This window comes from Festucalex cinctus, chromosome 15 (assembly GCF_051991245.1).
Source record: "Festucalex cinctus isolate MCC-2025b chromosome 15, RoL_Fcin_1.0, whole genome shotgun sequence".
NCBI classification, from domain to species: domain Eukaryota; kingdom Metazoa; phylum Chordata; class Actinopteri; order Syngnathiformes; family Syngnathidae; genus Festucalex; species Festucalex cinctus.
This window is the reverse complement of record NC_135425.1, coordinates 2701029-2714696: the sequence shown is the minus strand read 5'-3', so window position 1 is coordinate 2714696 and position 13668 is coordinate 2701029. Positions and strand designations below refer to the sequence as shown.

Genomic DNA, 13668 nt, shown 5'->3' with positions numbered 1-13668 from the left:
AAGGAAGTCAATCCTTGAGCCTTGAAGCCATTTTGAATTTATTTTGGGAATTGCACACCATCTTTGGCCTTTTGATAAAACTTTGCACACACAAGGCTTGTCAAAAATATTTTAGATGGTCCTTGTCCTATTTGACAGTACCCCAACGTGTCAGTACCCCGACGTGCAAGTACCCCAAGTACCCCAGGTTGCGAGGGCCCGTTATAGCTGCTCGCGTCTCTAGTGTAGTGACCCAGAACGGACCAGTTTTTTTTTTTTTTTCTTGTGACCGCGCTTTGTGACAGTTCAAGCTGTTTGAAAGCGCTATATAAATAAACTTGAGTTGAGTTGAGTTGAGTGAATTCCAGTCGCGAAGCAGCAGAAATGTCCACGTCAAAATGACCCAATAGAAATGCACTGTACTGCACTGGAGCTACAATGCACAATGTTTAGGGGGCAGAATGTTCGAGTGGAGGAAACGTTTGGACGGTTTAGGACTTCCACCAGTTCCCTGCTTTGGCAGAACGCACTCGGTAGCCCAGTGTTAGCGATTAGCACAGTAGCAGAGTTGCTACAGCTCTCAAAGACTTATCCTCTCTCAACCCCATGTGAGAGCCAAGAGCCGAATGGATGCCGTCTTGTCACTTGGAGTGACTCCAAGCCACTTAATCTTTGATTTTATTCGGCAGCTCCAGAAAGTCTAACATCGTCTTCTGTTTCGTTGCAGTAAAGCAAAGTGAAAGTGAAAGTACTAGCTATGTGTTCGCTTCAGAGGGGCATCACGGCGCATCCGGGAACTTAACAAAATACAAACATCCAACTTCATGAAGAGGAGTCACTATAACACAATTTAACAGTAAAAAATTAAATTATACTGCATATATTTGTGGGAACTGGGGTCAAGTTGTATTTTACAATTTCAAAATGTGCAGAAGATCGCAAGTTACTTCTTTTTTAAAATTAGGGGGCACTTAATATGAAAAGTACACATCGATCGCTTCTGGTTTGTATGCAGTAAAGAAACGTTATTTTACAATGCACATCCTATTAAACTTAACAAAATAAAAGCATTCAGCGTTCCGCAAAGGAATACACTAACACATTTTCGCAGTAATAAATTAAATAACAATGCATATATTTCTGGGGACTAGGTTGTATTTTACAGTTTTAAAAATGTGCATAATTTCACAAGTTACTTCATGTTAAAAATTAATCAGCTCTTAATATGAAAAGAAAAATGCACTGAGCTGTCACCATTGTCTCACAAATGCAATTATGTCATGTTGTATGTCTTACAAATGCAATTATGCCATGTTGCAGTGAAAGAAAAATGATCAACACAAATCAGTCACTTGTTTTTTTTTTTTTAAAACGTACAATACATATTTTTAATTGTTTTTTTTTTAATTAAATTATGAAATTACCGTATCAATGACTAAAAAATAAACCATATTTAAATTAGGGGGAAAAAAGTACATTTTATTGAAAATTTAGATAGAAATTGAAGTACAAAACATGCGATTAATCGTCAGTTAATTATTGAAGTCATGCGATTAACTCATTCACTCCCAGCCATTTTCACAGAAGTAGTCCCGTTCGTTCCCGGCTGTTTTACTGGATTTTGAATGATTTTGCAAGGCCCACAGAATATTGTGTTCTATTGCTATAAAAACATGGAACCTATCAAAAGAAAGATTAAAGTCTCTTCTTTCATCAGGAAAAAAAAGTATGTTTCTATCTGTTTCCGTCTTGCAGCAATTAGCATTAGAAGAGAGCTAAGTTTCATCAGTTTTCATAAATCTATTTAAAATTGTAAGTAATTGAGCTTTTTTTCTAGATGGTCCTGGTTGATCTCCTTTGCTCTGCTGCCAACTGCTGGCCGTTTGTGTAATAACTACCATTTCTGCAACCGTTCTTTGCAGTTGAGGGGCTGAATCAAAGCCTTCTGTATGCTCTAGCATAAAAAAAAACAAAAAAAACTTATAAATACGTCTTTGGGACACTTAGAATATTAAAAAAAACAACGTATTTACACGTTATTGGGAGCAAATTAGTTAATTAAAATTTTAATCGACTGACACCTTTAGTTAAATAATAGCGTAACGAAGTTTAAAATAACAATGAAAAATACAATCTTCAAAAAAAGACTAACACATTCACTACAAATGGCACAGCTGTTTCTGTGGCTGTGGTGCTCTAGTGGTTTGTCCAGTAACCAGGAGGTTGTGGGTTTGATTCCCACCTCTGACTGTATATACTTTTTTTTTTTTTTTTTTTTTTTTTTTTAAGTTAAAACTAAAATCTCTTGAGAACAGCCATTTGCTCTTGTCATAATTGTAAAACATAAAAACAATATACTGCATCGTCCATCCGTTCGTGATTACATCAATCACATTTGTCATGAATATCATAGCGTACTTTCATGTGGTTGGTTTGCTGTAGCGGTAAATACAAAGACTCCGCATAGTCCGCTAACTTGTGTGCTTTGGTTCGAGTACCGGTACCTTTCTCTCTCTTTTTTTTTTTTTTTAAATTTAATTATAAATTGCAATTTATTGACAACAGCATTTGAGAGTGACCTACCTCCACAATTTGTGTAAGAGGTTAAAGTGATAGTTCAGATTTTTTTACATGAATCTCTATTTCATCCTCACCTCCAGTGTGTGCGATCATCACTATGACTTACCCGTGACAGCGTTCTGTAACACGAGTTCTGGTCCGGTGTTGGTCAGGAGGACAGTAGTCCGGCAAGTTGGCTTGGGGCACTGAAATAAAGCGTTTTTTCGTCTAAAAACAATTTGTGTTCAAAAGAGTGATACATTTTCATCACTAAACTCCTTTCTGAAAAAAGTCAGACGCCATTACTGCCGGCAATATTTTTCTGTTCGTTCGTATCACTGCGCGGCGCCCTGGATGCAGCTGATAGATGCGCACTAATATACAAGTTGTTTGTCTTTTCGAAGGCGGAAGGCGTGCGGATCAACTGTCTGCAGCGCATCTATCAGCTGTCTACAGTGCACCACGCAGTGATACAAACGAACAGAAAAGTAGTGCCCGGCGGTAATGGCGTCTGACTTTTTTCAGAAAGAAGTTTAGTGATGCAAATGTATCACTCTTTTGAACACAAATTGTTTTTAGAAGAAAACCACTTTATTTCCGTGACCCAAGCCAACTTGCCAGACAACTGTCCTCTCGACCAACACCGGACCATAACTCGTGTCACAGAAGGCTGTCAGGGGTAAAGTAAAATTAAAAGGGTAAAATTTACATGTTTAACTTTTAGAGCTCGATTAGGTCACTTCCTGTTTTCCGCCAGCTTAGCAAGGCAGTACTGATGCAGCTTGCAGCAGCTCGACTTCACGCAACTTGCAGTTACTAAAGTGAAGCTAATTAAGTGAAATAAGTACCCCTGTTTGTTCACTAGCAGGCCAAAGTGGTATGTATCTGTTTTATTTGTATTTTATGGTTTTCTATATTTTGTAAAGCTTAGTTATTTCATTGTATACCCACTTTCCACGCCACTTGCAAACATACAACTGATCATCATTACTGGCGCTTTGATACTTCTCAGTACCTCACTTGGTAGAGTGCATTGTTTAGTAACCTGGAGGTTTCGGGTTTGAATTCCACCTCGGACTCTACGTTGCAAATATATCTAGGGTCATTATGCTAAGGGATACAGATGTATCCCAAATGACTGTAATTGCTTCTTTTTTTGCAAACAATAACATTATAAACTGCATTTAAATCACAGAAACATCACTAGATATGACAAAATGAATTTCTGAAGACGTTTTCTTTCTCTCGGCTGATAAATCCGCCTTATGTTAGTCCGATGAGCCATCCATTCATAGTCTTAGTCGCTTACTCCTCACAGGGTTGGCGGGGGTGCTGAAGCCTATCCCAGCCGGCCTCGGCCAGTAGGCGGGTTGCACGCTGAACTGGTTGCCAGCCAATTACAGTAGTCCGATGATGATCATGAATAATGTCTTGAATGGAACACTGCTGAAGTGACTTTAAAGTGCCATTCAATTGGATGAGGAGTTGTGTTTTGTGCCAAGTAGACTGGCATGGCATACTTTTTTTGTGCTGATTTTTGCTGATAATCCCTTTTTTTTTTATAGCACTAGCACCCAAAGATGTAAAAGAGGGGTATAGGCATTGCTTATAAATAGATGAATTAAAAAAAACAAAAACAAAACTGTACTACTAGTAATTTATGGTAGAAAATGGGTGGATGGGTTTGTATTTGTTTTTTAACTACAAGTTACTAAATAATTACTAGTAATACTACTAATGTTTCTATTACTACTACTACTACTACTACTACTACTCTTATTACTAGGAATTAATAGTTAATTACTTTGTAATTTTCACAGAATTTATCTTTTTATTTCCTTCATTAGCATTCAGCTATTAGCATTCAGCTTTCAGCATTCCCATGCAATTTCTTCAGAAATTGCACTTAGTCTAGCATTTCACAGCGATTGTTTTTTCTTGTGTGCTCTGCTTTCATTTCATTGTTGATGGTTCTGACAACATGAAGATGCAGACCAATCTTGGAGGAGCAGCTGGAAAAATATATTACGAAAGAAAATTTATATTCACATTCTTACTTATGAAATCTGCATTTAGAGTTTCTCCCACACAATTCATACTTATTGGTTCAGCCGTACTCCACGCACTGTGGTATTTTCGCCGTAGAGGAAGAAAATAAGCTTACTGTAGGTGTGGCAACACAAGGTGTGAATTTTTTCAGCAAGTTGTAATTTGAACGGTGTAAATCGGAAATATTATGTGGGAGTAGCTTCAGCATTCCCACAATAATTATAATAATAAAGGTTAGAAACAACATATGTGGGATGCTTTCTGTGCAATGCAAAAATTCATTAAAGAGTTGTTTGTTTGCCACTTGGCCTAATTAATTCACCAACGCTACAATACATGTACATTAAAGAGGCTATGGCGTCGGCATCTAAATGACGGTAAGTAATAACGAGCAATAATAATTTCGTCCGTCCTATTCTTCATTCATGAAATTGAACGACAATATATGGCCACATACAGACATATTTAGCCTCAAAATATAGGACAACAAAAATTTATGAGCCGCTGCTGCCTGCCGCACTCTTGCGTGTACAGTACACTCAGTTTACAAATCGTGCGACACCACGGCAGCCGAAAAGTCAACTCACAACAGTGAAGTGTTGTTTTAATACCAAGCTCAAATAGATTAAACATGTAAAACACGTGTCTCAAGGGCTCATGAAACAAAAAAAAAAAGTCACCAAAAGTATGTGCACTTACGGCGCTAGGCTTTAGTTACAGCGGTGACGGTCCTGCTCCCCCTTTCTTTCTTTCCCTCATTCCGCTCCGTCTCAATGAACATTTAAATCGCAGCTTTCTGCGATTACGTCATCGCGTATTGTCAAACCGCGGTTTAAAGACGCAGTCTGCCGGTTTCACTCAGGAAAATGCACTTTTTAAAGTTTATGGGACAGCTCATTAAATTTTTTAATACGTTGTTTTGAACGATATAATATACACGACAAAATGAGCGGCTCGTCGAGTCAAAACATATTAAAATAATATTTCCTCATTTTTAAATTTCCCGCGCAAAATCTGGCCATTGGCGCGTTCCCAGCGGCCGAATCGGATATGACGTCAGCGGAAGAACGGAAGTCAGCATCTTTGCTTTGCCGCTGCAAGCTTATGACTGCTGTGTGTTTTATCATCAACTGAATTTCTACAATGCCGTCTCGTTGCGTGGCCGGATTTTCTTGTAATTGAAGGGAGGATGGCGTGAACCTTTTTCGGTTCCCGAAAGATGCAATTCTTGGCGAAAAATGGACAAAGCAAGTACAACGGACGAGAGATGAATGGACACCTGACTCCAACGTCAGCGTTGTACAGCGCACATTTCGAGGAAGACTCGTTTGACCCGCTGCCGGCCCTGAAGCTGTCACTTGGCTATAATGTGGGGTAAGAACTACAATCTAGAAAGTTAACAGCACTTATTTTAGCAGCTCATGGCAAAAATAACCACTGCCAAATTAATATACAGTCAATGAAAATGTACCAATTTCTAATGAGGAACTGCTAACTTTCCATTTGTTGTCTATTTTATTTTGTATTATGTATTGTGCTGTGCATCTGTGTTGAAGGCATCATCATGCCCAAGTTAACAACAGTTCAAACATTGTTTCAGATGGTGGATGAGATGCTTATGGATTGAGTATGAGTCGAAGGAAACTGCTACACAGGCGGCATGTTTGGAAGATGATTTGGGTGAGGTACCCGGTGTTTGCATCAAAAATGTGAGTAAATGTACTGTACAATATACATGATTGATAACACACCAATTTATGGGAAAACAAATTGCTCACCCCACCTAGTTTTCAAATGTGTCATGTACATGTAATTTACAAATGTATTGTGCATTTTTCAAAGAATAAAATGGTTGTATAGGTGTAAATATTACCTGCATTTCAACAGTTAAGTTTTTTTTCTTTTTTAAAGCAAAAAGAAGCTTAATGTCAAGCCTTACCCTCAACAAGAACCGTAGCAGTCTCAATTTGAGCTAAAGGACATAAAGGGTAAGGATAGTTATTGTAATAATTGGTTTTGATCATCTTAAACAACATACTTTGCATGTTACATATGTTTATGAAATCCTATTTTCAGGAGTCCAGACAGTTTGGTCCAGGCAAGAGCTCTTTTGGTGACCGTGGAAACCCAGGCCCTCCATGCAGAAAATGCACACCAGATCCAGGATGTTACAAAGGATGGGGACGCTAAATACACTGTGTGCTATCCCAAGTACAGTACAGGAGAGGAGCATTTACAGGACTGTCTCAGAAAATTTGAATATTGTGATAAATTCCATTATTTTCTGTAATTCAATTAAATAAGCAAAAATGCCATACATTCTGGATTCATTACAAATCAACTGAAATATTGCAAGCCTTTTATTGTTTTAATATTGCTGATTATGGTTTACAGGTTAAGAAAACTCAAATATCCTATCTCAAAATATTTGAATATTTTCTCAGACCAAAAAAAAAGCCATAATATTCGAATTTTCTGAGACAGTCCTGTATTGTGCGCAAAGTCCTGGGGCAGCCAACATTTCGTATGTATTTTTTATTTGAAATGTCTACATCCACAATTGGAATTCAACAATCTAATCACAACATAGTGAAAAAAAGTAGGAATAGAAATGAAAGTTATTTCTAATTATTTTGCATACATGTAAAACACAATTAAATAATTCAATGGGTATATTATTACAGAATATGTGGAGGATCTTAAGAAGATTGTGGAGACCATCTGTCAGGGGGCCAATCTGGATGAGGACACAATCCTTGAAGAGCTGGCGCTGGACCAGGAAGTGCAGAACGCCGACCACTGTGTGCAGACATTCAGAAGCCACACAAGGCATAGGTTGTGCGGTCATACAATTCGCACTTTACTTACAGTTAACGTTTTCAGTGGAGTAGTAAGCTGAGTTTTAGACATGACAATTTCAGACTCGGATATTGGATTTTGTGACCAATTGTAGGAAGCACACTGAGCTAATGCCTTTCGATTTTTTTTTCTTTTTTTTTTTTTGTGGGAGATGAATCACTGAATAGTTTGACTGATGACTTGCAAGATGCAATTTGTACATTTGTAAAATAAAATTGTAAATTAATAGACATAGCTGATTGTTCTCTATTTGTACGTTTATATTTTGGATGCAAAGAAAAAGGCATGTATTTCTTTTGTTGCATTGTATTTATTTATATCATATTTCGTGGTATCTTTTGTAGTCATTCTCCTTTTTACGGACACTACACAAGAAGGAATCGGTAAGCGGTCTGCAAGACTACCACACTGAGGCACACCGCTTTGAACGTCCAGTGATGGGTGATGCACTGGTTCTGCTGCGCTCCGGACTCTGACAGCAAACGCTCTCCTTCACTGCTGCCATTGCTACACAGTTACCATAGGAACACCTGCAAAGCACAAGCAACTTTTTTATTTTATTTTATTTTTTTAGCCATTTATAACATTTACAAAGAATTTGTTCATTATTTGAGAATTACTTGGATTATGTATTTCAAGCGCTTCAGGAGAAAAAAAAAAGTGTCATGCATCTGACTGGTATGAGGTCAATTTCATTTCCAAAATGCATGTTGTAAACTTTTTCCATTGTGAATTGAGTCTCACAGAGGTTGGCATGTGGCAATGTAAAAGGGGCAGTGATGGCTTCACTTCTTACGACAGCGAGTAAGCAGCATTTAGTTTATGGTTTGCATTTTAAGCTGGATAATAAGTTCTATTTTGCTACTACCAATATAAATTAGCTTTTTACTATAACAAGTAAAGCATAATAATTTGTGTATTGGACTAAACCAAGCTACATTTTGGCCACAAAGCTATTTCGCTCATACAAAAATATAAACAGCATTGTTCGTCTATAATTTCCATTTTAAAATAAAGAGTAAGATTTACCATTCTGTGTTGTGGAGCCTGCCGATGTCGTCTTCTACCTCGGCTGTTTGAAACTGGTCACAGCCACCTTCATTGTATGCAGATGACCGGACACAGTTGCACCAGCACCTTCATCAAGAAAAGGCTCAAACCGATACAGCTGGATACATTCCTGGGCTGAAATATCTTCGTCTGAAGACTGCTTGTAGTCTGGAACGTCAAATTCCAACTCTAGACTTGATAGCGAGTCAGAAAGAACCTCACTATCCGTGTGGTTCTCCATATGCTTGCATTGTTTTCGCCAACTTCCGTACTCCCGCTGACGTCATGAGTGTCCAGGCTCGGAAAAAGGGGGCGTCGCCAGTGAGCTGCAATGTTTTGGAAATTCACGAAAATACCTAATTTTTACAAGCCCTTGTCATTGCGTTTTTAACACAGTAATCATTGAAATGATATTATTTGTACTTGTACTCTTCTTTTTTTTTTTAAATACTTTTAGGGTGACTTTTTTTCGTGTCCCATACACTTTAATCTCAAATGCAATTAATCGTTCAGCCCGACCGCATGGCCAGACAAAATAATCCACAGGGACACAGGGGTTTGCACTGCAGCCTTGGGTTTTATTTAGCACACTTTTCCTCCTCGCTTCTAATAAACTTGTTTACACTCGCGTTCACAGCATCACTTCCGCGTTCTCCCTAGCTGGCCTCTACCATGCAAACGCGCTGACTCTACAATCGCATGTCACACGGCCTTCAGGCACGCACACAAGCGAATCCTCATCCCCGCACAGGTCAATCTGCATCATCTTGGGGATTCACCAAAGCATGCGTTGATCGCCAAAGAATGTTCCATCTGACATACACTTCAACTAATAGTACACTGACAGAACAGCCACAGAAAGGCACAAGTGTTAGCAAAGGTAAGATTCATGGTAAAACATTTAAGACAAATATATATCATATAAATACAAACTAAAATGTCCCGCATAAGCAATACCTGAGGTACGCCGGTGGCTCTGTGCTGATTGACACTGCCTTGTATTTGTCATCGTTACCTTCGAAGATCTCCTCACACTCGGAGGCCTTCAGCAGAGTTACACTGGTGGCTACCATTTTGTAAAGAAAAAAAAAAAAAGAAAAAAAAAAAAGTCATTTTCTGCCCAAAGTTTGGTGAACAACTTCAATTTGTGTATGTATGTTTTTTTCTGCCAGTTTGCAATACAAGACTTGACCAAATTTAAAGGGGAAGTCAACTAAAAAAAAAAATAATTGTGGGAATACTTTTCAGCAATTCACATCTCCCGGGGTATATATCGTCTGATTCCACATTACTTAAGAGTATTTGCACAATTTAACATTTAACATAAACTTTTCCCCATTCATTTTCAATGGGACAGACAGTGAACTTTTTATACGTATCACTTTCCACGCCCACTTCCATACATATAACTTATCATCATTACCAGGTGTTTGATACTGCTCGGTGGCACAGTTGGTAAAGCGCATTGTCCAGTAACCAGGAGATTATAATTGTATAATTTATCTCTCAACTAACTTCATAAGCGTTCCGCATGCATTCAAATCTTAGCATTCAGCTATTAGCATTCCCACGCAATTTCTCCAGAAATTGCACTAAGTCTAGTTCTTTTCAGTAATACGTTTTATGCAGCCCCAATACTAATTATATTATTATTATTATTTTATTTTTTTATTTATCATTATTTTCGCTTTGGAAATTACATTTTAGTTAGTTTTTATTTTGTTTTGAGTTTTATTTTTTAAATTTAGTTATTTTTAATAATTTTTCACATTAGTTGTTAGTTTTTATTAGTGAAAAATGCTTAGTTTTAGTTAGTTTCAGTATTAATTTTCATTATTTTTGTGCTCATTCACCAAAGACTAAAAGAAAAGAAAATTTGCTATAAGTATAGTAGTTTTTGGAAACATAAAATCTAGTTTCAGTTAGATAAAAAAATAAATAAAAACATTTTCGTTCTTATTTTATTTTGTTAATGATTTTTTATTTTTTTTTATTTTAGTCTTAGTTTTTCGTTAAATAACTAAAATAACCTTGGTGTGGGCACATACATGCCATTATTGTCAAGGATTTTTTTTTCGCCTTTCAGCAAGCTATTGAGAATGAGCATAAGATGCATTTAAATCATATTTTCACATCTGTAAAGATGCAAAGTGGGTTGCAATTAGGCTGTCACTGATGTTGATATTAGTGATAGTCATGTTTTGGCTGAACTTTAAATCAAATTGGAACGGTGAATTGTGATATATTTAACGTAGAGCTGGGCAATAAATCGAATAAATTAGATTTTCCGTCATTTTAAAAATCGAATCATTGAAAAATTGCCAAATCGTGAAATTGAGTTTTGTCTTGAAATCGATACTTGTCTTCTTTTTATGTAGGGCCCGACCGATTAATCGGCCGCTGATTATAATCGGCCGATTATAGCACTTTTCAAAATAATCAATAATCGGCCCAAATGTGGCCGATTGCTCTACTGTTCGTAGTGCGCACACAACAGGACATTCAGAATGGTGTCCTTACACCGTTTGTCCACTGAGTGGAGCTGTGACTTCATTCAATCCTTGAGTCTTCTCTGTCATCTACCAGTAACCAGACTCAACACTGCCAGACGGCAGGTAAGTTTGTACAAGGTTTCAAAATTAACAGTGGCTCAACATGTCATTTTCATGTGTGCCTGACAAAACGTGCTTTTGGGGCATCTGTCTAGCTTTTCGTTCATGGCGCATTGCTAACAAGGTTAGGCTAGGTTCAGGTTGCTTCACAGTTGTTTCCATGTCTGTTAGCAATAGCATCGCAACCCTGTAGCAGAAACAACGTAACTATACCATTTGATAGTACAGTGAACGACCGCTCTGCCATTTAAAGAGGAACGTTATGAACACAGAGTAGTTTTTTTTTTTTTTTTGTGCACGCCCGAAAAGTTTAACATTGTTGCCTCTCTTCACCACTGTTGGGAAAAGATGCACATTGAGTATTGATTGGAACCGGCCTGGGACTACTGGTCACTTTCTCTGGTTATCCATTATTTATATTTTAGTACTGTTTGTCGTTTACTAGTCTCGATGGTAGTCCGAATACCTCGAAAGAAATCCCCGCTCCGTGCCAACCCAGAACTCAAATAAAGTGCTGCGATAATTGATAGTGTGGCTTAAGTACATAACAGTGTAACAGTTAGGGGTGGGACAAAAAAAAACGATTCGACCGAACCATCGTTCGTCAAGGGGAGCTAAACAACCCTATCGGTAGCAGACTCGTCAACCGATACAAAATCCGCCGGGAAACCTTAGATACATTGCTTGTAAAGCTGTGGACCGGATATCGCGTGGCTGTGAATCGGTTGCGAGTGAGGCTTTATGGTTTTCATAACGATAGGAAGAGTTCTGCGCCGTGCTCTACTTGTTTTGTTTACGTTTCAGTAGCATCACTATTCAAGCTACTTCCGTGTTTACAGACAGCTAGCGAAGTAGCGCTCAGAGATGCTTCATTCCCCGGATGTTGTAAACATAATGTAAAGACGTTACACACCTTTTTGGAGGGCCTGCCCACCGTCAATGCCGGGCTCGCAACACTACACGGCACGGGATAGCGCGCGCACACACGAGTGACAACATGCAACTGAAGACAGTAGCTGAAGCCCGTGCCGTACATCTCGATATTTCCCATGGCTATCGAGTCCTCTCGGTGCACTTGTATGTCCCGGCGTTGGTACTGCGCGTGACCCAAAAGAATAACTCCCGTGACGATCCAATGCATGGATTTAAACTTCAGAGGCATGTCCCACAGCCAACACACCAGCTAAGCTAAAAGCACACTGCAAGTAGGGCTGCACGATATTGGAAAAACATGAGATATGCAATATAGTTGCTGAATATAGCGATGTCAGTATTATTGCGATATTATTGTACCTAAAGAAATGACATTTTTATTAGCTCATGAAAGAATTTAAAAATAAATTTCATGTGGCAAAATAATCAAATTAAATGTATTCTTAATTGTAAATACCTCTCAATAATGTTCAACTATTGGATGGCAGTGCACATTTTCGTTAAGTACACTGTGTTCCAACCATGGTTTGCGTTTGCATTATTAGGGTTGGAACACCCATGTAACTAGGGGCGTGGAAACCAAATAAAAAGAGAGGGTGAGGAGGGGATTTTTTTCAGAGAGTGCAGTCGTGAATTGTATCAGTCAGTTCCTCACCTTTCTCCTTGCGAGCTTTGAACTGAGTGTCTTCTCTCATTTTTTGTTATGTTTAATAAATGTCAAAAAGGTAAACCTGACAGTCTAACTGGTCAAATTCAGATAAATGCATAAAATTCCATATCAAACTTATTGCATGTCTTTGCGATATGCATATTGCATAGACCAATATCGCGATATCAATATTTTCTCGAAATATTGTGCAGCCCTAACTGCAAGTATCTCATTTCTCCGTTTGTGGCTCCCTGTCAATGCACACAACTAGCATGAGCAGCAGAGAGGAGAACTGAGACGTGCCCGCAATTAAGTCATCAAACCCAAAATGACCGACAAACCCCCCCCCCCCGCACAGTTGTGATTCCGTGGTCATCGTCGTCTCTCAGATTTAAAAAAAATAAAAAAAATAAGATGTCATACATTAACCAAAAATGAATGTAATGGCAAAAGAAAAACAAAAATTGTTGATAAAAAGGGAAGGGCACTTTTGGCAATATTTTTGGATATATTAAGTGGTTAAAATGTGTTTGATAGATTTATTGCTCCATAAGGTGGCTTCATATTTCTTTTGGCTGGACGGTAGGTTTATTTCATGTCTTAAATTTATGTTTCTGAAATACTTCACAATGTGCACATATTCTGTTTAATTGTGTTGGTGTCTTTTTAAAGGTTAAATATTTATATTTCAAATTGAATTATCAGCCTTTTGTTTTCCTGATCCTTATTTTGAATAGGAAAAAAAAAACAATTATAACTGTCAATAACGACTAATAAATATTTAAACTGATACATTTTTCAGTCATATTGCCCAGCCCGTTTTTGCGGTCTATTTAAATAATTGATTCAATATATAAAAATATAGAAGACATTTTTGTTGTTTTTTTTTTAACACGTTTGAAGATACCGTAAAAATTTGTGGTGTTTTAAGCTTAACGTCTACAAGCAACAAATGTCACTATGTTTTGAATATTGAAA

The 13668-nt window shown here is 37.8% G+C and overlaps 1 protein-coding gene across 1 annotated transcript in view; it reads right to left on the bottom strand.

The window, feature by feature from the left end:
- The window catches only part of LOC144002077 (SWI/SNF-related matrix-associated actin-dependent regulator of chromatin subfamily B member 1-like), a 197591-nt gene that overhangs the window by 179148 nt on the left and 4775 nt on the right, over positions 1–13668 (bottom strand). The window contains exon 3 of the mRNA XM_077496932.1: positions 9454–9562. Within this exon, the coding sequence (XP_077353058.1) occupies positions 9454–9562 (109 nt within the window). The remainder of the gene's footprint in view (positions 1–9453; positions 9563–13668) is intronic.